General features: G+C 48.1%; 1 protein-coding gene across 1 annotated transcript in view; it reads left to right on the top strand.

Moving 5' to 3' along the window:
• LOC137528401 (ADP-ribosylation factor-like protein 13B) overlaps positions 1 to 27,993 on the top strand; it is a 2,482,321-nt gene that overhangs the window by 1,502,027 nt on the left and 952,301 nt on the right. Inside the window, exon 5 of the mRNA XM_068249693.1 lies at positions 779 to 884. Coding sequence (XP_068105794.1) covers positions 779 to 884 — 106 coding nt within the window. The remainder of the gene's footprint in view (positions 1 to 778; positions 885 to 27,993) is intronic.

Below are 27,993 nucleotides of genomic sequence, written 5' to 3'. Positions count from 1 at the left end.
GAACATCAGCCTTATGAAGGCACTTGATAAAGAAGCACAAACACCAATGAGATGATCACATGAGGAAAAGCAGCACGCAAACTCAAAGCCACCCTCTGTCTCCTCTTCCTCCACCAGGTGCAACATCTTCAGCCACTTTATCCTCTGCTGCCCTTGCACCTTCACAGCCACCAGGTGTACGTTAAGGAAATCTTTGAGCGGAAGAAGCCAATGTCTGCCAGTCGTCCCCTTGCCCGATATCTGACAGCTGGCTTTTCGGAACTGTTAGCCCGCCAGCTGTTACCATACAAGCTGGTGGACTCTGAGGCCTTCCAAAAATTTGTGGCAATTGGGACACCGCAGTGGAAGATACCAGCCTGCAATTATTTTTTTTCAAAAAGGTGATACCCAAACTGTACACTTCTTACACTACCTGATCAATGTATACACACGCAAGATGTTTTAAAGCACTTTATGCCTCCAATTTAGGAATGCAATGTGATTTCTGCCCTTTAGGAATTATAACCCTTCTCTGCGTCAAATATGTAATTTTACCAGCGACTTTTGGCATGTATCCCACTCCGGCATGCCTCTCTCCAGGTGTTGGGCCCCTTGAAAAAAACTTTCCCATCACTTTTGTGGCAAGAAACTGTCTTTGTAGGTCTTAAAATTTGTCTGCCTATTGAAGTCTATGGCGGTTCACGCAAACTTTTGCGGAAGTCCGCGAACCCAAAATATGAGGTTTGAGCCATCTCTATATATCAGGACTACTAACAAAATCCTTTTTTTTTTTTTCCAGATTAGCTAACAAACAAGACAGAGCCTGCGCACTTCTACCCAGTGAAATTATTGAGCGCCTATCATTGGAACATCTGGTGAATGAGAGTAAAACACTCTGCAGAATTGTGAGTCAAGGGGGTTATGTAGGTTTTTTTATTATCTAATGTGGTTTTTCATAAAGTAATATTCTTGTTAAACCGAAGAATACGTTTGCTGTAAGGAATGACATTTCACATTCCATTTCTGCCCAGCATAGCCATACCCTTCCCATGTCAAATTTTCTCCCTGCCCCCTGACCACATCATAAACTTGCTTCTGAATCAATGCAGAGACTAAGCAGTAGTCAGGTAAGGACAGGACAGGGTGCTAGATTATCTTCCAGTTTTGATGTCTCACCAGGGCTCAGCAAAGCCCCTTTAATTGAATTAATCTATGGTAGCTGTAGCTGATTTCCTTTTAAAGTACATATACTTGATGCACTTATTTTTTACATAGTATAATACAAGTATAATACACGGGTGTTCTATAGCAGAAAATAAAACAAAAGATCTGAATGCCTGATTTATTAGGATTACGTGAGATGGGCAAATAGCAAGACACCATACTTTGAGTTAATTTTTATTGACAATTTTAACAACAATTTTTGCCGTGACCAAGGTAATACATTGTAAAAACAGGTCTGGGTGTGTAATAGACCTTAGCAAGATACACACTGTAGATAAGACTTGGCCTTTGATGTGAAAACAATATGTTGTTGCTTAGAACAAAGAACTGCAAGAACAGAACGATGATCGGTAACATGAACTGATGCAACAATCAATCTCTGCCTCTGAATTTACATGACCACACAGGGGAGAGAAGGCGGGATCCCATTGCATTAACAACAACATTGAACAGAAGAACGGAGAATATTAATGAGAGTATATAGCAATGAATAAGTAATGATAACAATAATTGACTGGCAATGTCATACTGGAGAATTGCATGAAAGACCAACTCACAAATGACACGGTAGATATAGGACATAGGTGTGAGTGCCGGGCGGATCGCTCAAGACCAGTCTTATCAGCTGAACGACGGACTGTACACACGCACGATTTGACGTCCGGACGGCTGAACGACGGAACGTCCAAACGACGGGTCGTTTAAGGAAATCCGACGTGTGTGTATGGGCCTTAAAGATAGTAAGTGGGTAGTAACATCCGCTATTATGGCGGCTGCGGACACGCAGGGTGTTTCCGCAGCCGCCTCGCCTTCCTGGTCAGGGACTTCACTCGTGCCTCTGGCGTCTAGTACGACGAGGACGGGTCTGTCATTTGCACATAGGGCTGCTGTATCGCGCGGGCGCGCGCGGAGACAGGACCTTTATGCGGGGAGGAGGCGCGTCAGCTGACCAGCTGGTCGGCTGACGTCAGAGGAGACTTATGGCCCTCCGGATTGGCTGATTGTTGTGGGCGTGGTTGTGGGGTCTCCTCTGCTTCAAAAGCCTTCGCTGTTCACTCACAACTTGTCTGCTGTTGCGAATACTTATGTGCTAGCGCTCAGACCTTAGATAGTATCCGGTGTGCTTTGATCTGGGAGGAAACCAGGGATTTCACACAAGACTAGGATATTATTATACTGTTTATTGATATATTGTGTATGACTCTTGCTACCCTCTGACTCTGCTCTTTGATTACCATTCCTGTACTTCTGCCTATCTGATTCTGTTACTGAACCCTGCCTGATATCTTACCATTCTCTTGCCTGTCGATTCTGTACTGTGCCAGCTCGCTTGTTACTGATCATTGCTTTTCTGACCTCTCTACTCACCAGTGAGCCCTTGTCACTGGTGAGGTGCTCTTCTGACAGTACCCACCAGCTCCTCTGGTGAGGTAAAGCCAAACTGTCAGTTATTGTGTACTGATAGTACTCACCAGCTCCTCTGGTGAGGTGAAGCCAAACTATCAGTTATTGTGTTGACAGTACCCACCAGCTCCTCTGGTGAGGTAAAGCCAAACTGTCAGTTATTGTGGACTGAAAGTACTCACCAGCTCCTCTGGTGAGGTGAAGTCAAACTAAACAGTTACTGTGTTCTAATAGTACCCACCAGCTCCTCTGGTGAGGTTAGCTAAACTAATCAGTTACTGTGTTCTTTATACCCACCAGCTCCTCTGGTGAGGTTCTGTTCCTTATTCTGTTACTGTTGCACCAAGCACTACATATCTCGTTGGTTACTAGCTATACTTGTATTATTGGTGATACTTCAGATCACCACATAATCAGGTATAACGTCTGTATTATTGGTGATTCTGCAGATCACAAATAATCAGACATCTGTGTTGCTACACCAATCGTTACATGGGTGCAGTTCATTGTTTTAAGCAACATATTGTTTTCACATCAAAGGCCAACTCTTATCTACAAGTAAGTGGGTGATTAGTAAGTGTGTGGATGGTGTAATGGTTAAGTGCTCTGCCTCTGACGCAGGAGACCAGGGTTTGAATCTCAGCTCTGCCTGTTCAGTAAGCCGGCACCTATTCAGTAGGAGACCTTGGGCAAGTCTACCTAACACTGCTACTGCCTATAGAGCGCACCCTAGTGGCTGCAGCTCTGGTGCTTTGAGTCTGCCAGGTGAAAAGCGCAATATAAATGTTATTTGTCTTGTCGTTAGGATAGGCTCTGAGGATTTCCAACTTGTGGTAACCAAGTGTAATGCTAATAGGAGTAAACGACAATCGGTTGGTGTACAATTGGTAGCAAGTCTAATGCTGGGTACACACGATGAGATTTTCAGATCGATTATTTCCAACATGTTCGATTTGCTTTCTGATCGATTTCCGTTCACTTTAATAGGCAGTCGATCGGAAAATGCTCGGAAATCGATCGGAAAGCAAATCTAACATGTTGGAAATAATCAATCTGACAGTAAATCGGCCAGAAAATCTCATAGTGTGTACCCAGCATAAGTCTAATAATAATAATAGAGCTAATGATGGATATAACATGAAGTTTGGTTCAATTAAAGCTTGTAAAATGGATTGTATTTGTGACCACAGTGTCTTTATTTGGGGACATTCCCATACCATATGAAGAAGTGTACCTGTAGAGTTCTTTTACACCTCCAGCATTTGGAGTCTGCAGTGGAGGTAAAGTTTAGAGAAGAAACAGGAGCGCCTCTCTGGTGCATTAACGTTTTAATATAAATTCAAGCGCATTAAAATTACACTTACAATGTGTAAGAGGTAGTCAAGCGTATCTCAAAGCCTGCCGACAGTTCCTCTCCTAGCTCTCTCGCTTGGCCAGAGCGAGAAGCGCGATGTTGCGATGTGGAGCAGGGTCTGGTGGGCGGAGCCTCACTACGCTGTTGCCGTCTGACGTCACGACGCGTTTCGGCATTGACCATGCCTTCGTCAGGTGACGTGACGGCTAGAAAGGCTGTTACTTATTCCTCCCAGTGTGGGAGGGAAGGAGGTACGGGGCGTAAGTCCTTCCCCTTCATTAGTAAGCACGTAGATGGCATTACCTAAATCGGCTGGACGGGGATGAGTTTTCCAAATCCCCGCCTTACTGTGTCTACACAGCTTGCTGGATCTTTCGCTAAGAGGTTCTTGTGTGAAAATTATTATTATGTCTAGAAAAACAGTTTAAAAGATTAATAAATAGTACTACAAAATGTTATAGTACTGAGACTTTTTATAAAATATATACATGAATATATATTTCCGTATACCCATAAGACTATGTTGCGAAACCACATTAACACCTTACTGTTCGGGAGACTGGTAAATTTACCAGTCTCCCGAACAGTAAGGTGTTAATGTGGTTTCGCAACATAGTCTTATGGGTATACAGAAATATATATTCATGTATATATTTTATAAAAAGTCTCAGTACTATAACATTTTGTAGTACTATTTATTAATCTTTTAAACTGTTTTTCTAAACATAATAATAATTTTCACACAAGGACCTCTTAGTGAAAGATCCAGCAAGCTGTGTAGACACAGTAAGGCGGGGATTTGGAAAACTCATCCCGTCCAGCCGATTTAGGTAATGCCATCTACGTGCATACTAATGAAGGGGAAGGACTTACGCCCCGCACCTCCTTCCCTCCCACACTGGGAGGAATAAGTAACAGCCTTTCTAGCCGTCACGTCACCTGACGAAGGCGTGGTCAACGCCGAAACGCGTTGTGACGTCAGACGGCAACAGCGTAGTGAGGCTCCGCCCACCAGACCCTGCTCCAAATCGCAACATCGCGCTTCTCGCTCTGGCCAAGCGAGAGAGCTAGGAGAGGAACTGTCGGCAGGCTTTGAGATACGCTTGACTACCTCTTACACATTGTAAGTGTAATTTTAATGCACTTGAATTTATATTAAAACGTTAATGCACCAGAGAGGCGCTCCTGTTTCTTCTCTCCATTTTGCACAGATTGTTGGCACCACCCAGCGTTTGGAGCAGCACCTGGGAGCACAACTTTCAGCCATTTAGTGCTTAGTAGCGCAGGAATCACTATATCAAGTGGAGATAAAGTGGGCTATCTTACTGGGAGTGAGGTACCATCTTGTGAACTTTTTTTTTGTTGTGTGTTGTTCCCAGTGAGAGTTACACTTGGACAGGTATGATAGAGTTTGAACTGCTTTTAAGCCTTCTTTTATCGTAATATGATGCTTTAAATTGATTGACCACTTTAGTATGTATTTGTCTAGAAGAGTTTGTGGATTAGGATTAAGGGTTTGTTACCAATTTGAGATTGCCCCTTTTATTGGAAGTTTGCTATTTAGCACAGTTAGAGATGGCCCGAATGGTTCCCGGCGAATCGCGGAAAACCGCAAACATTTCCGGAATTTTGGTTCGCCCCCATAATGCACCATTAGGGTCAACTTTGACCCTCTACATTAGTGATGCTCATCTGAGCTAGGATATCCGAGTTACTCGGATATCCTAGCTCTTTTTTCACTATTCGAGCTCGAATACCGAGCTCGAATAGTATTAGCTATCCGGGCTGTGCTATCCAAGCGCACTCGGATAGCAAGCAGCTATCTGGAGATATCCTAGCTATCCGAGCTCGGATAGCGTCACGAGCTCGGATAGCGTCACGCCAGACGTCACCTCGAGTCCTCACAAAAGCGAATCAGAGGGCTCCCAGCCCTCTGACTGCAACCAATCACAGAGGGGGAGCCTGGCCAAGCCCCCCTCTATGAATAGCGGACGCCATCTTGCCTCACTCGTCCTGCTTGCGACTTACTGACTGATAGTACTGAGAGAACAGCTCCAGTGCTTTTTGTCTGTGTGCAAGTGCATTGCTAATGTTCTAAACCTAGCGTTTTTACACTCCAACACTTGATCTTCAACTGTATTGCTTTGTATTGCAGATAGATTGTATTTTAGGCAGTTTAGTTTGTGTGATTACTAGGGGGAATAGGGAGGGAGAGAGACTGTCACTGGTGCTGCTGCAGGCCTGCAGCCAGCAGCTAGGCCCTGTGCCTAGGCAAGGCAGCCTGCCCTGCTCTGTGCTCTAGTCTCTAGTTACCTTACCTGTGCTATCACCTGTCCTACTCTACTCCTGTACTACTACTACTTCTGTGTTAGATAGATTTGTACTATTTTGTAGTTAGCAAGGCCCAGCTTTACTGCTATACCTGTCCTGCTGTATCTGCTCTCTGTAATCTAGTCACACCTGTTGTATTATTTAGCTAGATTCTTCTATTGTTTAGTTAGTAGTACTGTAGTGTACTGTACTCTAGTCTGTGTATGGGTACCGTCCGTCACCGCGTTACCTAGAGTCTTTGTGTGCGCAGTGCACGTCTGCGCTGTCCGCACCCTCTCGTTAGTGCTACACCCGTCCTATTGTTTATATATTACTTCTATTGTGTATTTGCTGACTTGTACTGTAGTCTGTGTATAGGGACACCGTCAGTCAGCGTCAGCTAGGGTCTTTGTGTGCGCAGTGCACATCTGTGCTGTCTGCCGCACCCTCTCGTTAGTGCTACACCCGTCCTATTTTTTCTATTGCTTCTATTGTGTATTTGCTGACTTGTACTGTAGTCCGTGTATAGGGACACTGTCAGTCAGCGTCAGCTAGGGTCTTTGTGTGCGCAGTGCGCACTCTCTCGTTAGCGCTACACCGATCTCTGCTGTAGAGTACACCTGTCCGTCACCTCACACACCCACCACCACCAGTCCCACCCATTAAAGTACCCCACTTGTCCCACCCGCCTTTACATACATTCGTTTTTTTTTCATTTGTATAATATTAAAAATATACAATGTCTGGCACTGACAGCCGCGGTTTGGGCAGGGGCAGCAAGGGCAGCAAGGGCATCGCCAAGAGAGGAGGTCGTGGGCGTGGCAGCCGCGCCACCACCACCATGTGCAGTTCTGCGTCTGCACCAGTGGCTATTCCGCCATTAGCCACTGGCCGTGGACGCCTTGGCCGCCCAACAGCTGGGAGTCACGCTGCAGAGACACAGCAGCAGCATGTGGCCCAGATGTTCCTCCCACCGCCAGGTCATAGCCGTCCTATTGAGGAGAAGGATGCAGACGCTGTGGTGGAACTGATGGTGGATGAGCAGGCCACCATTAGCTCTGGAACCGAGTCCTCCACCCCCGCCACCACTCCTGTTCGCAAAAGCAGCAGCAGCCGCCCAGCACTGCCTGGGGGAGAGGAGGAGGAGTGCAGTTCTCCAGCCCCAGCGGGCAACACCAGCACCCTGTCACTCAGCAGCACCTTCATGTTATCCCCAAGCACAGCGGGGCTATGGAATGCTGTTGCGGCAGAATTGGCGGAGGAAGGAATGCTGATGGGCACTTTGGGGGATGATGCTTTGGACAGTCAGACAGTGGTGACTGTCCATCCGCCCATGCATGCAGAAGGGGAGTTTGGGGGATCCCAGCATGTTTGCAGAGGGGGAGGATGATGATAACACTGTGAAGGACAAAGACTGGTTGCCAGGTCCTGGGAGTGGGGATGTCATCAGCTCTGAGGAGGAGGAGGATGCGTCTGCAGGCCTTGCTAGAAGGATCAGCATCGCAGGCATGGGCAGGATCACAAGTGGGCGTGGTATGCAGGCCACACAGCGTGCTGATCAGGAGACGAGTTCCCCCCCCCCCAACCACCACAGGGAGACCAGCGGCAGCAGCACCTTCCAGCCGAAGGGGCAACTTCACCTCCCTAATATGGAATTTTTTCACCCTTCCATATATGGAGTGCAAGTATGCCACCTGCAACCAGTGCCGCAAGCAGCTCAGCAGAGGGAAGGAGCCCTCTGCGTTTGGCACCACCTCTCTGGTAAACCATCTTGCAGGGAAACACTTTCACGAGCATGAGGAGTTCGTGAAGTTGAAGGAAGCTGGCAGTGGCAGTGGCAGACCCGCCACCACTGCGAAGCCATCGGCAGCAGGAGTGCGTCAGCAACGCACTGCTCCTCCTCCCTCTGCAACTCCTGCCGCCGACACTGAGGCCTGTTCTGGCAGCCAGTCCTCAGTGGCCTTCTCTGCTCCCTCCACTGCTTCCCGTGCCAGCAAAAGGCCTCGCCAGACCCTGCTCAGCGACACCTTCCAGCGGGTGGCCAGGGTTCTGCCTCCCAGCAGCCGTCGCGTGCGTCAGCTGAACGGCTTGCTGGCAAGGGCCATGTGCTCCCAACTCCTGCCTTATTCCTTTGTGCAGGAGGGAGCGACATGCGTGCGCTCCTGATGTGTGCAGCCCCCGATTGGCCAATCCCCAGCCGACATTATTTTGCACGCACGGCCATCCCTGCACTTCACCGCTCTGTGATGGCCAATGTCGGGAGAGGGCTGGAGCAGGCGGTGGGTCAACGGGTCCACGTCACCATGGACTCGTGGAGCAGCTGATTTGGGACAGGCCGCTATCTGTCCTTCACCGCGCATTGGGTCAGCTTGGTGGAAGGGGGTGAGGAGGGGGGAGCAGCATCGGGCACTGTCAAAACAGCAGCACCAACAATGCAGTGGGTGGTGCCACCATGCAGGGTCAGCGGAACAGCAGCAGGTTCCTCTGATCCGCTTCCATCCTCCCGCACACCAGCCCAAACCCCCCGCCTCAGCAGCAGCGTGAAGCCCCGCCACTGCCAAGTGCTGCTGGAATTGGTCAGCCTTGGGAAGACCAAACTGACGGCGAACCACGTCCTGGCCAAACTCCGAGAGCAGGAGAGGAATTGGCTGACCCCCAGAGGCCTCGGAGTCGGAGAGGTGGTGTCCGACAATGGGGCAAACCTGGTTGCTGCCATCAGTGGGGGAGACCTGACCCACATCCCCTGCCTGGCGCACGTCCTGAACCTGGTAGTCCAAAAGTTCCTGCGGACCTACCAGGGGATGGACTGACTCCTTGAGGCGGCAAGGAAGGTTGTGCGTCACTTCCGGCACTCGCCTGCAGCCGTGGCGAGCCTGGAAGAGGTGCAGAAGGAGCTGCACCTGCCACAGCACCGGCTCATGCTCGATGTTCCAACTCGCTGGAACTCCACCCTGGCGATGTTGGAGCGTCTGGTTGAACAGAGGCAGGCTGTCAGCCAGTACGTTGCACGAGCAACAGTTGCCTCCCTCACTGCAACTGGGCGTGCCGCCACCAACCTCCCGTCCATCATCTCCACGGAGGACTGGGGCCACATGCAGCAGGTGTGCTCAATCCTGGCACCCTTCCTGCAGGCCACCAACATGGTGAGCAGGGACCATGCAATGGTGTGCGAGTGGGTGCCCATGGTGTGTGTGCTGGACAGGGCCCTGTATGCACTGCTGGAAGAGGGAGCGGCAGCCTTGGACCAGCAGGAGCTGCAGGCAGCTTTACAGGCCACCTCTGAGGAGGAGGGCTCGGAGTTGGTGGAGGTCCCTGACCTTGCTGCTGATGAGGGGGAGCAGCAGAGCGCAGCTGGACTGGTGCGGGAATGGAGAGAGGATGAGGTGGAGGGGGCAGAGGAAGAGGAGGACAGCACTCTCGGCTCTGGGTATGCCGATGATGTGCCAACAGACGTGGCCAGACTCTTCCCAATGGCAGCGCACATGCTGAGGTGCCTGCGCAAGGACCCAAGGGTGATCCAGATGAAGAAGAGGGAGGACATCTGGATCTGCATGATGCTGGACCCACGTCTGAAGGGGAAGCTCAGCCAGTTCCTGCCTGCAGGAGGAGACCGTGCACAACAAATGAGGGATTTGCAGCTGTCCCTTGTTGAGCGCTTGGAGGAAGCCTTCCCTCAGACATCCACCCCCACTGTCCAGCCAGCACAGAGGCAGCAGCAGGTGCCTGCATCCACCAGCAGCAAGCGCACGCGCACCACAGACCTGCTGTCTCTGACCCAAGAGCTCTACATGAGTGTAGAGCTGCCAAGGACTAGAGAGGAGGTGCCTGCAGCAGCATCCTTCTCCAGTCACAGGCAGCGCTTGACCCGCATGGTGGCTGACTACATGGGGTCCTTCAGCGGGCTTGACAGCGTGGCTCCCATGGAGTATTGGGTCAAGCACCTGCCGATCTGGAGCGAGCTTGCGCAGTATGCCCTGGAAGTGCTTTCCTACACCCCTTCCAGCGTACTGTCAGAGCGTTGCTTCAGTGCAGCCAGTGGAGTCGTCACTGAGAAGCGATCTCGTCTGTCTCACAAGTCTGTGGACAGACTGACGTTTCTCAAAATGAACCAGGCTTGGGTGGAAGGCGAATTCATGGCTCCTGTTGTCGGCGAGAGGGGGACATGAAGTGACGACTGGCACACACACATACACCTGCTGCTGCTGCTGCTGTTGTATTTCCTCCTGCTGTCTGTGTCTCCACTGCCAGGGAACACATTACAAGGTGCTGCTGCCCATGCGCCACCAGCTATTACGCTCAACAATAGCTGCATTAATTTGGAAAAAAAAATTGTTTTTATTTTAGAGGTGTCCAGGTGAAAACTGTGCTGTCCCAATTGTGTATTGGACACAATGTGGGCTTCACGACCGCTGTCTGGAACCTCATGCTGTGTATTTACGGCCCTGGAACCACCGCTAGGACCCAGGGCCTACTATGTCTCGCTGCTTGCCCTCCTGCAAGCTGCCAAATGCCAGTCTACCACACACTTATCCTCCTCACGCTGCCTGCTGTTATATTTCTTCCTGCTGTCTGTGTCTCCTCTCCACTGCCAGGGAACACATTACAAGGTGCTGCTGCCCATGCGCCACCAGCTATTACGCTCAACAATAGCTGCAATAATTTAAAAACAAAACAAAAAATTGTAATTATTTTAGAGGTGTCCGAGGTTGAAAACTGTTCTGTCCCAATTGTGTATTGGACACAATGTGGGCTTCACGGCCGCTGTCTGGAACCTCATGATGTTCATTTACGGCCCTGGTACCACCGCTAGGAACCAGGGCCTATTATGTCAATCACATCACACTGCCTGACACACATTACTCCTCCTCCTGTAGCTGCATTGAGCTTCTGCTGTCTGTGTGCTGCTACCACTGCCAGGGAGAACAGAAGAAGAACTATTTTCTGCTGCCACCTGCCCCACCCACTCCCCTACCGAGTAAAGACCGACTATTACCACACACTACAAATAGCTGCAAGCCTGCAGCTACTTCCTCCTCCTGCTGATGTCTGTGTTTTACCACCGCCAGGGTACACAGAAAAAGGCGCTGTGGCTTGCAATGTGCCACTACCTACCTATTATGCCATCAACACACATATAACTATGGTGTTATTAAAATAAAATATTTCCACAAATGAAGTAAAAAAAAAATTACAAAAGAACGGAAAACAAAGACACATAATATAATGATAGAGAAGAAGAGGAAGAAGAAGAAGAAGATATAGAAGAAGATGAAGAAGATGAAGAAGATGAAGAAGATATAGAAGATGAAGAAGATGAAGAAGATATAGAAGAAGAAGATATAGAAGATGAAGAAGAAGAAGAAGATGAAGAAGAAGAAGAAGAAGAAGAAGAAGAAGAAGAAGAAGAAGAAGAAGAAGAAGAAGAAGAAGAAGAAGAAGAAGAAGAAGAAGAAGAAGAAGAAGAAGAAGAAGAAGAAGAAGAAGAAGAAGAAAGAAGAAGAAGAAGAAGAAGAAGAAGAAGAAGAAGAAGAAGAAGAAGAAGAAGAAGAAAGAAGAAGAAGAAGAAGAAGAAGAAGAAGAAGAAGAAGAAGAAGAAGAAGAAGAAGAGAAGAAGAAGAAGAAGAAGAAGAAGAAGAAGAAGAAGAAGAAGAAGAAGAAGAAGAAGAAGAAGAAGAAGAAGAAGAAGAAGAAGAAGAAGAAGAAGAAGAAGAAGAAGAAGAAGAAGAAGAAGAAGAAGAAGAAGAAGAAGAAGAAGAAGAAGAAGAAGAAGAAGAAGAAGAAGAAGAAGAAGAAGAAGAGAAGAAGAAGATATAGAAGAAGAAGAAGAAGAAGAAGAAGAAGATATAGAAGAAGAAGAAGAAGAAGAAGATATAGAAGAAGAAGAAGAAGATATAGAAGAAGAAGAAGAAGATATAGAAGAAGAAGAAGAAGAAGAAGATATAGAAGAAGAAGAAGAAGATATAGAAGAAGAAGAAGAAGATATAGAAGAAGAAGAAGAAGAAGAAGAAGAAGAAGAAGAAGAAGAAGAAGAAGAAGAAGAAGAAGAAGAAGAAGAAGAAGATATAGAAGAAGAAGAAGAAGAAGAAGAAGAAGAAGAAGATATAGAAGAAGAAGAAGAAGAAGAAGAAGATATAGAAGAAGAAGAAGAAGAAGAAGAAGATATAGAAGAAGAAGAAGAAGAAGAAAGAAGAAGAAGAAGAAGAAGAAGAAGAAGAAGAAGAAGAAGAAGAAGAAGAAGATATAGAAGAAGAAGAAGGTATAGAAGAAGAAGAAGAAGAAGAAGAAGGTATAGAAGAAGAAGAAGGTATAGAAGAAGAAGAAGGTATAGAAGAAGTAGAAGATATAGAAGATCTGGTCAGTATGGAGAAAAGAAAAGAAAAACCCGCAGGGGTACCAGGAGCCCTCGTGGTGTATTATCTTCAGATAATGAGATAAAAATTAAGAGTAAATATACTCACAAGTGTAGGTTGCTTGAAGGCAACCACTTGTATAGGCGTGTAGGGAAGTCCCGTCCCCACTCGGTCTTTATAATCGTTGGTCGCTGCTCCTTAGAAAAAGGTTTCGCTTCTCGTAAGTCGCGAAGAACCCCACGAGTGGGGTAATACAGGATCGATTTCCGAAGAGGATAGGAGGCGCCCGTGTAGTGTATTAGATGTTCTCTTTGTACAAAGAGACTCCACTTGATAAAAGGTTAAGAAGGTTTATTAGCACAATAGACAACGCGTTTCGTGGTCCAAGCCGCTTCCTCAGGTCAGTGACAGGTGCTTAGGTTAGAGTCAGGGAAGCCTGGCGCTCAGGAAGTTCTGATCTGTGTGGGTAGAAATCTTGGAAACTTCTTTTTTAGAGTTCTCGCTTGGAGAAAGTGGATATCAGTTGTGGAGTATTACGATCTAACCCCCTAAGCTGTCATTCCCGCCTCCGGATATTTGGGAGGATTCAGGGGTGAGTGCGGGCACAGAGGGGGGTGTCCCTGGCACTAGGTGTCTGTTTGAAGTGAGGTGACGGCGATTACCACACGTGGGAGGTGGTGGATTTAAAGCAATCGCAGTTTTACACTATATGTGTTTTCTTCTCTTTCTCTGCATATGACGTGTGGCCTAGAGTGATACTGAATACAGCGTGGATGCACCACAGTGTACCAGAGAAAAAGAACTGAACTTTTATTGGAATACTGTGGTAAACTGTTGAGGTTCTATTTGTGGCCTGTGAGCGCGGATTTTTCTATAGGATTTATTTTATTGTTTACACAAACAATTGGAATACGCGAACCACGTCTGCAAAGCATAGTATTGATCCTAAGCGCAATTTTGTGGATATATTCGTGGTTATCATCATCACCCGCCGACTTTAGCAGTTAATAGCAAAGGCCCCTTACATCCTAGCAACACCAAATTTGCAGGATATGTTAAAAAGATAGCAGGAAACAATATTTAACGGACTTCCTAGGCCACAAATGTGAAAAAAGTTTAATACCTTTTCATAATCCACATCCATGGAGGACGCCATCCGCGCCCTCCCGTTCATTCCCCCATGGCTCGCGCAGTAATACCGGCCCCAGTCGGGCCCCGACCCCTCCAAACGGGTCAGGTTCTCATTCCCTCCTCAATATGGCCGCCACAGATTGCCGCGGCTGTGCAGTCTGCATAGGCGCGATTGCGGCTGCGCAGCTCCAGGCCCTCCTCCTGCCGTGTCATCAATATACGTGCATACATCAGACGCATCGGGAGGAAGTGCTAGAGCTGCGCAGCCGCAATCACGTCTATGCGGACTGCGCAGCCGCGGCAATCTGTGGCGGCCATATTGAGGGGGGAATGAGTTGAGAACCCGACCCGTTCAGAGGGGTCGGGACTCGACCAGGGCCATTATTAGTGCTGGAGCCATGGCGGAATTAATGGGAGGGTGCGGATGGCGTCCTCAATGGATATGAATTATGAAAAGGTATTTAACTTTTTTTCACATTTGTGGCCTCGGAAGTCCTTTAAAAAATGTTTTTATTTTTTTGTATTTGCTGTGTGTGGGAAATCTGAAAAAAAATGGCGTGGGGTCCCCCCTCCCGAGCCTCTGTAACCCCCCATGCAGGCTGGGATATCCAGAATGCGGACCCCCGGCTGACTAGGGCTTCGCACCCTGAGCTATACCAGCCCGCATGGTCCATAGTATGGGGGGCTCCGGGGGGAGGGGCGACCAAGCCTTCCCCTCCCCCCCGGAGCCCTTGTCCAATCCATGGACAAGGGGCTCTTCCCCACCTCCGGTGCCCAGGAGGAGGTGGGGGCAACGACTCCCTGAGGAGGGGGGAGGGTTCATGGTGGCATCTGGGAGTCCCCTTAGAAGGGGACCCCAGATGCCCACCCCCCTCCCAGGAGAAATGAGTATAGGGGTACAAAGTACCCCTTACCCATTTCCACAAAGGGTTAAATGAAATAAAAACACAACCACGAGAAAAGTATTTTATTATTCTAAATTAACCATAAATACTTACCTGTACCTTTAAAGGGACTCCGAGCAGTGCAGAAACTATGGAAAGATGCATATCATTTTAAAGCTCTCTTTCTCCTCTTTCCAATGATATATATAAACCACCACCCTACGTCTTTTAGTTTTCACTATTTTCGCGATCGAAATTGCCGCGGCCGCGATTTCGATCGCGAAAATAGAGAAAACTAAAAGGTGTAGGGCAACGATTTAGTTGTCGCCAGAAAGAGGAGAAAGAGAGCTTTAAAATGATATCCATCAAGCCATAGTTATATTGTATTACAGAGGACGACACTTTCCCCAGTGTCAGCAGCTCCATTCTGCTGAATGCAGCTGCTGACTTTGACAAAAAGTCGCCCTGTGTAATACAATATAACTATGGAAAGATGGATATCATTTTAAAGCTCTCTTTCTCCTCTTTCTGACGACACCTAAATCGTTGCCCTACGCCTTTTAGTTTTCTCTATTTTCGCGATCGAAATCGCGGCCGCGGCAAATACAATCGCGAAAATAGCAAAAACTAAAAGGCGTAGGGTGGTGGTTTATATATCATTGGAAAGAGGAGAAAGAGAGCTTTAAAATGATGTGCATCTTTCCATAGTTTCTGCACTGCTCGGAGTCCCTTTAAAAAAGTTTTTCCACGCCAATATCCACGGTAAAATGATCCAACGAACTGTATCCTCTTATGCTGCGATCTTCAATTAAGTTGATTGAAGATCTCTGATGCTTCCCACATAGCAGAGAATGTGTCCTTTTGGACGCATAGCTGCCGGCTCCTGTTGTCTCTCCCCACCTCCTCACCTGTCACTCTCACCTAGCCTGGCACCCATGGGTGCACTGGGTGCCAGGCTAGGTGAGGGTGACAGGTGCAGGCAGATGAGGAGAGACAGCAGCGGAGCCGGCAGCTTCACGTCCTGCTCAGGACGCATTCTCTGCTATACTAACGGTTCTTGAATCATCCGGTTCTTTTTAATGGATCGTTGTTTTTTTTTAATGAATCGGCTCATTTTACTCTGAAACTTTAAAATTGAGGTCTTTTTGAAAAAATAAAATTCCCTCTTGTTCCCACTATTCCACTTAACATTCCCAACAATTTTGGTGTTTCTACTATGTAAGGGGACTTTGCTATTAACCGTTAAAGTTGGCAGCCATTAAAGTCTATGGGTGAACCGAACTTTGAAAAAAAGTTCCCGGTTCTCTGCAAATGCGAACCACCAAAGTTCGCCTGGAACCGTTCGCTACATCTCTATTGATCATTTGCATTTTTCACACCTTGGCTGCTTTTAGTTTCTTCCCTGAAAAGAGTGAAGTCTCTGAGAGTCTCCAGGGAGGGGTGTGAGGGGCCTGGTGCCTGGTCTTTTCTGGAGGGGGTCTGTTTCTGTTGTGTTGGAGTTTGGTCCTCAGCCTTATCTCTGGGAAAAGTCCTTGCAGATGATTTACGACCATTGTTTGTGTTGACAGAGTTTGTCTGGTTTTCTTTAAAGTTAATTACAAGTTTTTCAATATCAGGATAAAGCTTTTCAAATATATTTAAGTAACGTTCTGCCCCCTGGATCAAGACTAGAGATGTCGCGAACCTCCGATTTTCGGTTCGCGAACTTCCGTGGAAGGTTCGGTTCGCGGAAAAGTTCGCGAACCACAATAGACTTCAATGGGGAGGCGAACTTTGAAAAATAGAAACAATTATGCTGGCCAAAAGTGATGGAAAAGATGTTTCAAGGGGTCTAACACCTGGAGGGGGGCATGGCGGAGTGGGATACATGCCAAAAGTCCCGGGGAAAAATCTGGATGTGACGCAAAGCAGCGTTTTAAGGGCATAAATCACATTGAATGCTAAATTGCAGGCCTAACGTGCTTTCAAACATCTTGCATGTGTATACATCAATCAGGGAGTGTAATTAGAGTACTGCTTCACACTGACACACCAAACTCACTGTGTAACGCACCGCAAACAGCTGTTTGTGTAGTGACGGCCATGCTGGACTACTACGCAACATGGCGAGATTGCTCTTCCTCACTCAGTGATGTCAGGTAATGTGTGACTTCCTTCTCAACTTTCCATGGCATTGTTAAAAAGCTTACGTTTTGTTTTTAAATTACATTTTCTACTTGCTGTGTACTTGTTCAGTACCGCTACAATGAGAATCCTATGGAGGCGGGCAAGTCTGCCATTGTGACCCCGGGTAATGGCCGGGGAATGAGGGGTTTGAATCCGGTGTGGAGCCTGAGCAACGGCTACCACTACACATCCAAGGAGGGCAGCGGGCAGGCATGCATGCCCGCCCGCCCCGAGGTAGTGACCAAAAATAACAATACAGGAGGAGGACTTTCGAGGCCCTGCTGTGTATTTGAAATGAATGTACTCTAAATCCTTTAACGAGAACCAGTTATGGCGGGCAAAGATGACACCACATTCCTTTCACGAGAATCATATGGAGGCGGGCAAGTCTGCCATTTGTGACCCCGGGTAATGGCCGGGGAATGAGGGATGGAATCCGGTGTGGAGCCTGAGAAACGGCTACCACTACACATCCAAGGAGGGCAGCAGGCAGGCATGCACGCCCGCCCCGAGGTAGTGACAAAAAATAACAATACAGGAGGCGGACTTTCGAGGCCTTGCTGTGTATTTGAAATGAATTAACTTTAAATCCTTTAACGGGAATCCGTTATGGAGGGCAAGTCTGCCATTGTCACCGCGGGGAATGAAGGTTGGATTCCGGCCTGAAGTGGGAGCCTGCTGAGACCCATGCTGTAGCTGCCCTGACCGTGCTTTGCAGACCAGGCATCTGTGGTCAGATGGACCCTTGAGCCAGCGGAAGACAAACCAAGTCGAAAGCATTTGCCAAGAATGTTTTACGGAGGGCACGTTTTTTTGCCCTTTTTTTAATTTTTTTGAAAATGATAGATGGTTGTATTTTTAAATTGTTTGAAAGTTTAGATGGTTGTATTTTTAAATTGTTTGAAAGTTTAGATGGTTGTATTTTTAAATTGTTTAAAAGTGTATCCATTCAAGTGCAACTTATGCACTGACTGCCAGGTATAATGTGCAGTCACAGATGCAGTGAAAGGTATGCAGTGACTGCAAACAGCCGTTTGTGTAGTGACGGCCGTGCTGGACTGGTGCGCACCATGACGAGAGTGCAGGTGATGGTGGCTTTTCAGCCCATATGCTCGCCCGGCTGATGTAGCTGAATGACAGAACAGTGACTGTCCAGCTGATCAAATTTGGTCTGACCACAATGAAGCAACGACCTTATTATCTTTTGTGTGCCACCCCCACCCGAGACACTCAAATAGCCGGCGGTCATTGCTTCATTGTGATGCGCAAGCCCCTTCACCGTGGTAAGGTAATGATCACAAAGGGGGATGGGCACATGTACACACACCAGAAAAATTAGTGTAGCGGCTGCTGCTAGCAGCGGCCTTAAAAATTTAGGAATCCGCCTAGAGTCCTGGACCCTGTTGGTAGTGGCGGAGAAGGCAGTCAAGCGGCCTGCAGGCAGAGATGCTGTGTGTGGGGACTGACTTAGTCTTCGGTCGTGCAGTAGCCCTCCGTGATCCATTCCGCATTCATTTTGATAAAAGTCAGGTACTGAACACTGTCGTGACTTAGGCGACTTCTCTTCTCAGTAACTATGCCTCCAGCTGCACTGAAGGTCCTTTCTGACAGGACGCTTGCAGAGTCTTGCTTTCGCTTTCGCAGAGTCTACATCCACACTCAAGGCCAGGTAGTCGGCTACCTGCCGCTCCAGGCGTTGTTGGAGGGTGGATCCGGAAGAATTATGGCGAGGAGTCGGACTAAAGAACGTCCGCATGCCTGACATCACCCTGAGATCGCTGGAGCGTCCTGTCCTTGCCTGCGTGGACTTGGGAGGAGGAGGATTACTGCCAGTGGTACCTTGATTGCGTCTTGCAGCCACATCACCCTTAAATGCATTGTAAAGCATCATCGACAGCTTGTTCTGCAAGTGCTGCATCCTTTCCGCCTAATGTTGAGTTGCTAACAGGTCTGCCACTTTGTGCCTGTACCAAGGGTCTAGTAGCGTGGCCACCCAGTACAGGTCATTCGTCTTGAGTTTTTTGATACGGGGGTCCCTCAACAGGCTGGACAACATGAAAGAGGACATCTGCACAAAGCTGGATGCAGACGTACTCTCCATCTCCTCTTGCTCTTCCTCAGTGACGGGACGCAACTCCTCTTCCTCCCCCCAGCCACGGACAATACCATGGGAACGTGGAGCAGTAGAAGCTCCCTGTGATGGCTGCCGCGGTTGTTCTCCTTCCGCCGCCTCTTCCTCCTCCACAGAAACACCTTCCTCATCATCACCATCATCAAAGTCTGACTCCTCTTCTTCCCCACACGACTCCTCTTCTTCCTCCTCCTCCCCCCTCTGTGCTGCCGCCGGTGTTGTGGAAACATCAGGTTCGTGTGTAAATGGCTCCCACGACTCCTGCTGCCCTAACTCTTCTTGTTCACGCTCCTCCACAGCTGTATCCACCACTCTACACACGGCACGCTCCAGGAAGTAGGCGTAGGGGATCAAGTCGCTGAAGGTGCCCTCATCGCGACTCACCAGTTTGGTCACCTCCTCAAAGGGCTCCATGACCCTGCATGCATTTCGCATCAGTGTCCATTTGTTGGGCCACAACATCCCCATCCTCCCAGATTGTGTCCTTGTACTGTAATGATACAGGTACTGGGTGACGGCTTTCTCCTGGTCTAGCAGGCGAGAGAACATCAGCAGGGTGGAATTCCAGCGAGTCGGGCTATAGCAAATCAGGCGTCTCACCGGCAAGTTGATTCTACGCTGAATCTCCGCAAAGCGTGCCATGGCCTTGTAAGAGCGCCTGAAATGCCCACACAACTTCCTGGCCTGCTTCAGGACGTCCTCTAAGCCTGGGTACTTGGACACAAATCTTTGCATGACCAGATTAAGCACATGTGCCATGCAGGGTATGTGTGTCAGCTTTCCCAAATTCAACGCAGCAATGAGATTGCTGCCATTGTCACACACCACGTTGTCGATCTCAAGCTTGTGCGGGGTCAGCCATTGCTCCACCTGTTTGTTAAGAGCAGCCAGGAGAGCTGCTCCAGTGTGACTCTCCGCTTTCAGGCAAGACATGTCTAACACTGTATGACACCGTCGCACCTGGCATGCAGCATAGGCCCTGGGGTGCTGGGGCTGTGTAGCTGGAGAGGAGATGGCGGCACCAGCCAAGGAGGAGGAGGAGGAGGATGACGACAGCGAAGCGGTGATAGCAGGTGGAGAGGAGGTGGCTGGAGGCCTGCCTGCAAGCCGTGGAGGTGTGACAAGTCGGTCCTCTGCGCAGCCACGTACTCCCTGCTTGCTGCCATCGGTCACCAGGTTGACCCAATGGGCTGTGTATGTAATGTAGTGGTCCTGCCCGTGCTTGGCAGACCAGGCATCCGTGGTCAGGTGGACCTTTGACCCAACGCTGTGTGCCAGAGATGACACCACTTGCCTCTCAACTGCACGGTACAGTTTGGGTATGGCCTTTTGTGAAAAATAATTGCGGCCTGGTATCTTCCACTGCGGTGTACCAATGGCCACAAACTTACGGAAAGCCTCCGACTCTACCAGCTTGTATGGTAATAGCTGGCGAGCTAATAGTTCCGCCACGCCAGCTGTCAGACACCGGGCAAGAGGGTGACTGGCAGACATTTGCTTCTTCCGCTCAAATACTTCCTTCACGGACAGCTGGGTACTGCTGTGGGCAGAGGAGAAGGAACCGCTGAAGGGAAGAGTTGGTGTGGAGGAGGGTGGCTGTGAAGGTGCAAGGGAGAAAGTGGATGAAGACGATGCACCTGAAGGAGGAAGAGGAGAAGGAGGGTGACTTGTCTTTTGAGGGGTGCTGCTTTTCCTCCGGTGTTCTTGCCATAGCTGTTTGTGCCTTCTCTCCAGGTGCCTTCGTAAGGCACTTATCCCTACGTGAGAGTTGGCCTTTCCACGGCTCAATTTTTGCTGGCAGAGACAACAGATGACTTTGCTCCGATCTGAGACACACACGTTAAAAACCGCTGAGCCCCCTGGGCTGATGGCGCTATGGTGGCATCAGCAGCTGACGTTGAAGGGCATGTTGGCTGTCTGGCCATAGCTGGCGATACATGGCGCCGGACACTGCCCCCAGCTGTTTCTGAGGATGAGCTCCCTCTGCTTCTATCATGGAGTCGTCTCCTCCTAGTCCTCTCTGAATCCTCCTCTAAACTGTCCCCCTGGTCATCTTCTCTACTGGGAACATATGTGGTATCCGTATAATCGTCATCATAAACCTCCTGGCCAGCTGCGCTTTCCTCAGAAACCTCCTCAACTGCACCAACTTCAGGTGGTCCATCATCCACATCCACACATGTTAAGTCCATACTATCGCCACCTAACTCAGACGTAGGAGGTGGTGTACCTGCGCCTTCTTCTTGTTGTTGCAGTAGTGGCTGTGAATCGGTGATTTCACCACCACCACCACCAAATAACTCCTGCGAAGTGTCAAATGCAGCGGATGTGGTGCTTGTTGTAGCGCTGGTGGCTGCGGGACATGAGGTGTTCTGTGTTAAATACTCAATCACCTCCTCACGATTTTGGGAAGTGATGGCACGTGCCTTCTTCTGAGCACTGTATTTTGGGGCAGGTCCGCACGAAATCACAGCAACACCACCTCGCACAGACCTGCCGGTGCCTGGTGGCCTTCCTCTGGGTCTGCCTCTACCTCTTCCTCTACCTGGTTTGTCCATTTTGTCCATCTCGGGGGGATGCTAGGTATATGCAGTGAGCTGGGTTCACTCAACACAACAGGTAGTTATGTGCACTGATGAGGTGGGTTAAGTAAATGCAACAGGTAGTAGGTATATGCAGTGAGCTGGGTTCACTCAACACAACAGGTAGTAGGTATATGCAGTGAGCTGGGTTCACTCAACACAACAGGTAGTAGGTATATGCAGTGAGCTGGGTTCACTCAACACAACAGGTAGTTATGTGCAGTGATGAGGTGGGTTAAGTAAACACAACAGGTAGTAGTAGGATGCAGTGAGCTGGGTTCACTCAACACAAAGCTAGGTATATGCAGTGATGAGGTGGGTTAAGTAAACACAACAGGTAGTAGGTATATGCAGTGAGCTGGGTTCACTCAACACAACAGGTAGTAGGTATATGCAGTGAGCTGGGTTCACTCAACACAACAGGTAGTTATGCGCAGTGATGAGGTGGGTTAAGTAAACACAACAGGTAGTAGATATATGCAGTGAGCTGGGTTCACTCAACACAACAGGTAGTAGGTATATGCAGTGAGCTGGGTTCACTCAACACAACAGGTAGTAGGTATATGCAGTGAGCTGGGTTCACTCAACACAACAGGTAGTAGGTATATGCAGTGAGCTGGGTTCACTCAACACAACAGGTAGTAGGTGTATGCAGTGAGCTGGGTTTACTCAACACAACAGGTAGTTATGTGCAGTGATGAGGTGGGCTAAGTAAACACAACAGGTAGTAGGTATATGCAGTGAGCTGGGTTCACTCAACACAACAGGTAGTAGGTATATGCAGTGAGCTGGGTTCACTCAACACAACAGGTAGTTATGTGCAGTGATGAGGTGGGTTAAGTAAACACAACAGGTAGTAGGTATATGCAGTGAGCTGGGTTCACTCAACACAACAGGTAGTAGGTATATGCAGTGAGCTGGGTTCACTCAACACTACAGGTAGTTATGTGCAGTGATGAGGTGGGTTAAGTAAACACAACAGGTAGTAGGTATATGCAGTGAGCTGGGTTCACTCAACACAACAGGTAGTAGGTATATGCAGTGAGCTGGGTTCACTAAACACAACAGGTAGTTATGTGCAGTGATGAGGTGGGTTAAGTAATGCACCTGTAGAGCGATGCACCTGTAGAGGGAAATTCCTGTCGACAGGGGGAGCTGTGGAGTGCAGAGGAACAGCTCCTCTGCCCTGCCACACACGCCAGACAGGCATTGCACGAAGGGAAGAAACGCAGGGCAAGATAGCCCTGAAAGAGAGAGATCAAAGCGACAGAGGGTATGCGTGTTCACCAAGCTAGTCGCCATCCTGCGACGATGAACACACAACCATGAAGACAAAGTGAGAAGGCAATCGCCAGAGATGGCGATTGCTAACAGAGACTCAAGACCGAATAAGCACAGATGAGAAATGTATGTATGTCCACCAATCTAGCCGCCACCTGCAACGGCAGACACACAACAAGGAAACCGAGTGAGAACGCAATCGCCTGAGAAGCGATTGCGAATGAGATTGAGCAAAGGGACAGATGTATGTGTGTGCACCAAACTAGTCGCCAACCCACGACGGTGCATACACAACAGCAGATATGAAGTAGGAACGCAATCACGAGAGAGACGATTGCCAGGGGTGACACAAGGCTACAGCAAGGCAGAACATGAGAGTAGCAAAGCACAGCAAATCATACAATGAGGAGATATGGAAAATAACAAACGCTAGCTAAACACGAACACCGCACTCATTCGCAACAGTGCACGCGTTTATGCGCGGTCCCCGCGTGATAAGCACAACAGAGACAATCACACCTAACTAACCACCGACAGACAAACATGAAACAAAGGACACGAGCGCTTGCTTAACGGTTACCTCACCGAGCCTCCAGCAAGCGTTCGTAGCAGACAAGACAGACACACGAAAACATGAACAAGCGAGGGATAGGATCCACAGCACTAGCGAAAGAGGCAAGTGTGATCCAGGAAGACAGAACAGAAGGATCCACAGCACTAGCGCAAGAGGCTAGTGCGATCCAAGTACAGCAAGAGAGTAGCAGACCAGAAGGATCCACAGCACTAGCGCAGGAGGCTAGTGCGATCCAAGAAGACAGATCAGAAGGGGCTACCAGTAACAACCGCTGTTCAGGTTAGCACACAGACACACAGAACGATTTCCTGTCGACCACCGCTGGGACAGGACAATCGCAACAAACAAACAAAACAGATAAGCAATCCTAACTGCACTAGGGAAACCTGCCTAGTGCAGTCCCAGGAATTACTCTAAGCTAATCTTCACACAATGAGCAAGGCTGATACTCCAGGAGTGTTACACAGGACTAAATCCTTATGACCAGCCCAAGACTCTGGGAAACATAGCTCTTTATACTGCCAGTCATCCAAGGAGGCAGGTAGGGGATTTGCAAAACGAGTGTATGCAAATTCCTCAGCAGCAGAACAGACCAGAAACTTGTAATGGAAAAACAGGTCTCTCTTGCAGAGACCTGCAGCCCGCAGACTAGAGGAATGGTTTAACAGCTGTCTGCCAGTGCATCCAGCCGAGCGGATCATTACAGGTAGGTTTACAGTTGTGCCATACGCCTTCCATTTCTGAATGATCGCTTGAACAGTGCTCCATGGGATGTTCAAGGCTTTGGAAATCTTTTTGTAGCCTAAGCCTGCTTTAAATTTCTCAATAACTTTATCCCTGACCTGCCTGATGTGTTCTTTGGACTTCATGGTGTTGTTGCTCCCAATATTCTCTTAGACAACCTCTGAGGCCGTTACAGAGCAGCTGTATTTGTGCTGACATTAGATTGCACACAGGTGCACTCTATTTAGTCATTAGCACTCATCAGGCAATGTCTATGGGCAACTGACTGCACTCAGACCAAAGGGGTCTGAATAATCACGCACACCACACTTTGCAGTTATTGATTTGTAAAAAATGTTTGGAATCACGTATGATTTTCGTTCCACTTCTCACGTGTACACCACTTTGTATTGGTCTTTCACGTGGAATTCCAATAAAATTGATTCATGTTTGTGGCAGTAATGTGCCAAAATGTGGAAAACGTCAAGGGGACCGAATACTTTTGCAAGCCACTGTAAGAAGAATTTTACGGAGACCCGGCTGATCTGCATGTGCAGGGGCGTCTCTAGCCATTTTGTCACTCCAGGCGAGAAATCCTGTGGCACCCCCCCCCCTCCCCCGTGATTGCCCCCAGTCCCATACCCCGCACCCCTCATGGTGAACACCACTCCTGTGGTGAACCCCACCCCCAAGACCCCCGAAAATCATAATGCAGCAGCGTTTCACCAGAAAATATACTTATTGTGGCATGGGTTCACCAGAAAATAGTTGTTATGCAGCAGAGCGTTTCACCATGAAATATACTTATTGTGGCATGCACTCACACACACCACACACAGTACACACACACACACTATATACACACACACACACACAGTGTACACACACACACACACACACACACACACAGTACACACACTGCGCACAACATACACACTATACACAGTACACACACACTTTAGACACGCACAGCACAGTACACACACTATACACACACACACACACACACACACACACACACACACACACACACAGCACAGCACACTATACACATCACACAGTAGACATACTCTATACACATACAGAGATAGGAGGAGTGGAGTGAGACTAAGAATAGCCTGAGATGGAGCAGTTTATCTGTATTGCAGTCCCACATTACACAGAGACTAGTTGCTGGTAATAGGACTGCTGTCCCTGCCAGTCTCTTACACAAGTCAGCAAGCAGCCCTCCTGGAGTCTAGGGACTGTCAAAACTTTTCAACCTGTTTAAGACCTTATCTGCACTTGCAGTCATTATAACAATGGGGAGAGACCAGACAGATTTTTTCCCACTGACCCTCCAGACGAGTTCTACATCATGCTGTGTATATTTACCAGCTTGCCTGCCCTCTAATTGCACTTTTATCAGCTAGCCTGGTGTTTTACATTGCCTTACATCAACAAACCTGAATACAGCAGACACAGGACCAACCCTAAATCATTGAATGAAAGGCGGCCTGGGGGGAAGTCAATGCCTGGCTGCTACACAGTCTCTACATCCACGCAGTTACCAGTAGCAGAGAGAGAGGGACTGAATTCTCAGGAGTCGGACTCAGGAGCTGATGATGCTGTACTCCTCGGATCCCTGACTAGGATGAGTGCCTTCTCTCACTGACTCATTCATTACTGTGGTTCTTTGAATCATTGAGCTGAAGTCCAGTCAGCCCCGCTGCTGCTGCTGCTGTGTAAACTGACACCTGAGTCAGCTGAGAGGCATTTCTTCTCTCACTACTCAGTGCAGAAGCGCCCTTGCCTCTTCCTGTCACCTTAGGCGAAAATTTATAGCTGCCTAATGGCTCGGACGCCTCTGTGCATGTGATACGTAAAAGGTTCATAGATCGTACCCAGAGGAAAGAAGAGACTATACCACAATTTGCCAATGCTCTGAAAGATTTAATGAATGCCTTAAAACAGAAAGAAGGAGAGGAAGAAGCGATCTCTAATGTGGATGCAGATTCCTGGCTGGTTAATCAATTCTTGCTTGTGTTGAGGAGTGAAACCATCAAACAGCATCTGAAACTGAAACTTGAAAGGGACAAGAAAATTAGTTTCCATAAGTTGCTGAGTCTCACTGTGAAATATCAACAAGAAGGGAAGCTACCCAGATTCATCCTTTCCAAAGGAATGTACAAGTCCCTAATCCTCCAGAAAAAGACCAGATCCAACCCTGTAAGAATGAGGTGGAGACATTTACTAATGCGCAGAGGCGCTTCTAGAGACCAGCTGACCAGCTAATTGCCTAGAGTGGCAGATTTATTACAGGGTGGCTTTGAGGGAAAAAAAAGTTTATTTTTCCTGTCCTTAGAGGCTGAAAACTCAGGGAACGGAGATAAAAAGTTCTAATGAAAGCCTCTACTGCTCAGCCTCAAATAAGGAATCTACAAACCTTTTGTCTACAACACTTTGTATGGCATTCCCTAATGTTAGTGTTATCTCAGGATCTAGAGTGTGTCGGTGTGACTCCTGTCCTGCCCGCCCCTCCTTATGACTTAAGAGGAGGATGGTGTCTTTGTGTGCATTCCAGAACGGGACTAGCCAGGAGGAAGGAGTGAGATTTTTTTCCCCTTGCTGCTGGTACAGTGTATAAGTCTGTGGTTTATGGAGAGCCAACAATGTGAAGCACTAGGTTGGCTGAGGGAAATAAATGTACAATTTGATGGCAAGCTGGTAAATGTACACAGCATGATGCAGAAGAGAGGCTTGCCTCCTACAGTGTCCTTAGAAAAAAACTGTCTGCTTTCTCACCATTGTAAAGACTGCATGTGGTCAGCTAGATAAGGTCGTAGCTCCCAAATGTCCCTCTTTTGAAGGGACAGTCCCTCTTTGGGAGCCCTGTCACTCTGTCCCTCTTTCCTCCTCATATGTCCCTCTTTCAGGATTTTGTCCCTCTTTCTATGTAAATATATATAGCTCTACTAAAAATGTGTTTGACTGTAAACTTTATTCCCATCCTTTACATTGATATATTACTAATTTTAAAATGTTAATATGAAGGAAAATGACCCAGGATAGAAAGGACCAGTATGGTTTGAATTATAAAACAACATATTTTTCTTATGAAATCTGTATGGTATGCGTGACTAGGGGTGTGACGGGGGAGTGATCAGGGGTGTGGCAGGGGCATGGCAGAAGTGTCCCTCTTTTTTTCATCTCAAAAAGTTGGGAGGTATGTATTTCACAGGTTGAAAAGATTTAGACAGTCCCTAGACTCCAGGAGGTCTGCTGCAGCCTTGTGTAAGAGACTGGCAGGACAGGCGTCACATTACAGGCAAGTCGCCTCTGTGTGATGTGGCTGCAATACTGCTAAACTGTCTGCTCCATCTCAGGCTATTCTCAGTCTCTCTCCAATCCTTCTCTCTCCCTCATTCACCTTTGATTCCCCCTCTTCCCTTAGTGCTGGCTGTCTTCTTGTCTTAAAGGAAAGCACAATAAAAGTGCTTTTCCTCCTCTCTCTGGATAGTGTAATTGTTAAGGGCTCTGCCTCTGGCACAGGCAACCTGGGTTCAAATCTCTGCTTCTTCCTACTCAGTAAGCCGGCACCTATTCAGTAGGAGACCTTGGGCAAGACTCCCTTACACTGCTACTGCCTACTGAGCGAGTCAGCACTGAGTCCGCCAGGAAAAAAGTAATTATAAATGTTCCGGGTACAATCTTACCCTTATAATTGAATCACCCAATCTTGTTATTAGTAACCCTAGCCTATAGCTGTCAATACATGCATTCATTTTTACAGACAGATTCTTTCAAAATGATCGAATATGGCGATTATCAACCACCACATCGATTAGAATTTCAATCAATCCATGGCAATAATGTACCAAAAGTACAATCAAGCAGTACATTTTTACAATTGGACACAGT

The sequence above is a fragment of the Hyperolius riggenbachi genome, chromosome 8 (genome assembly GCF_040937935.1).
Source record: "Hyperolius riggenbachi isolate aHypRig1 chromosome 8, aHypRig1.pri, whole genome shotgun sequence".
NCBI lineage: Eukaryota > Metazoa > Chordata > Amphibia > Anura > Hyperoliidae > Hyperolius > Hyperolius riggenbachi.
This window is presented reverse-complemented; position numbering and strand designations above follow the sequence as displayed.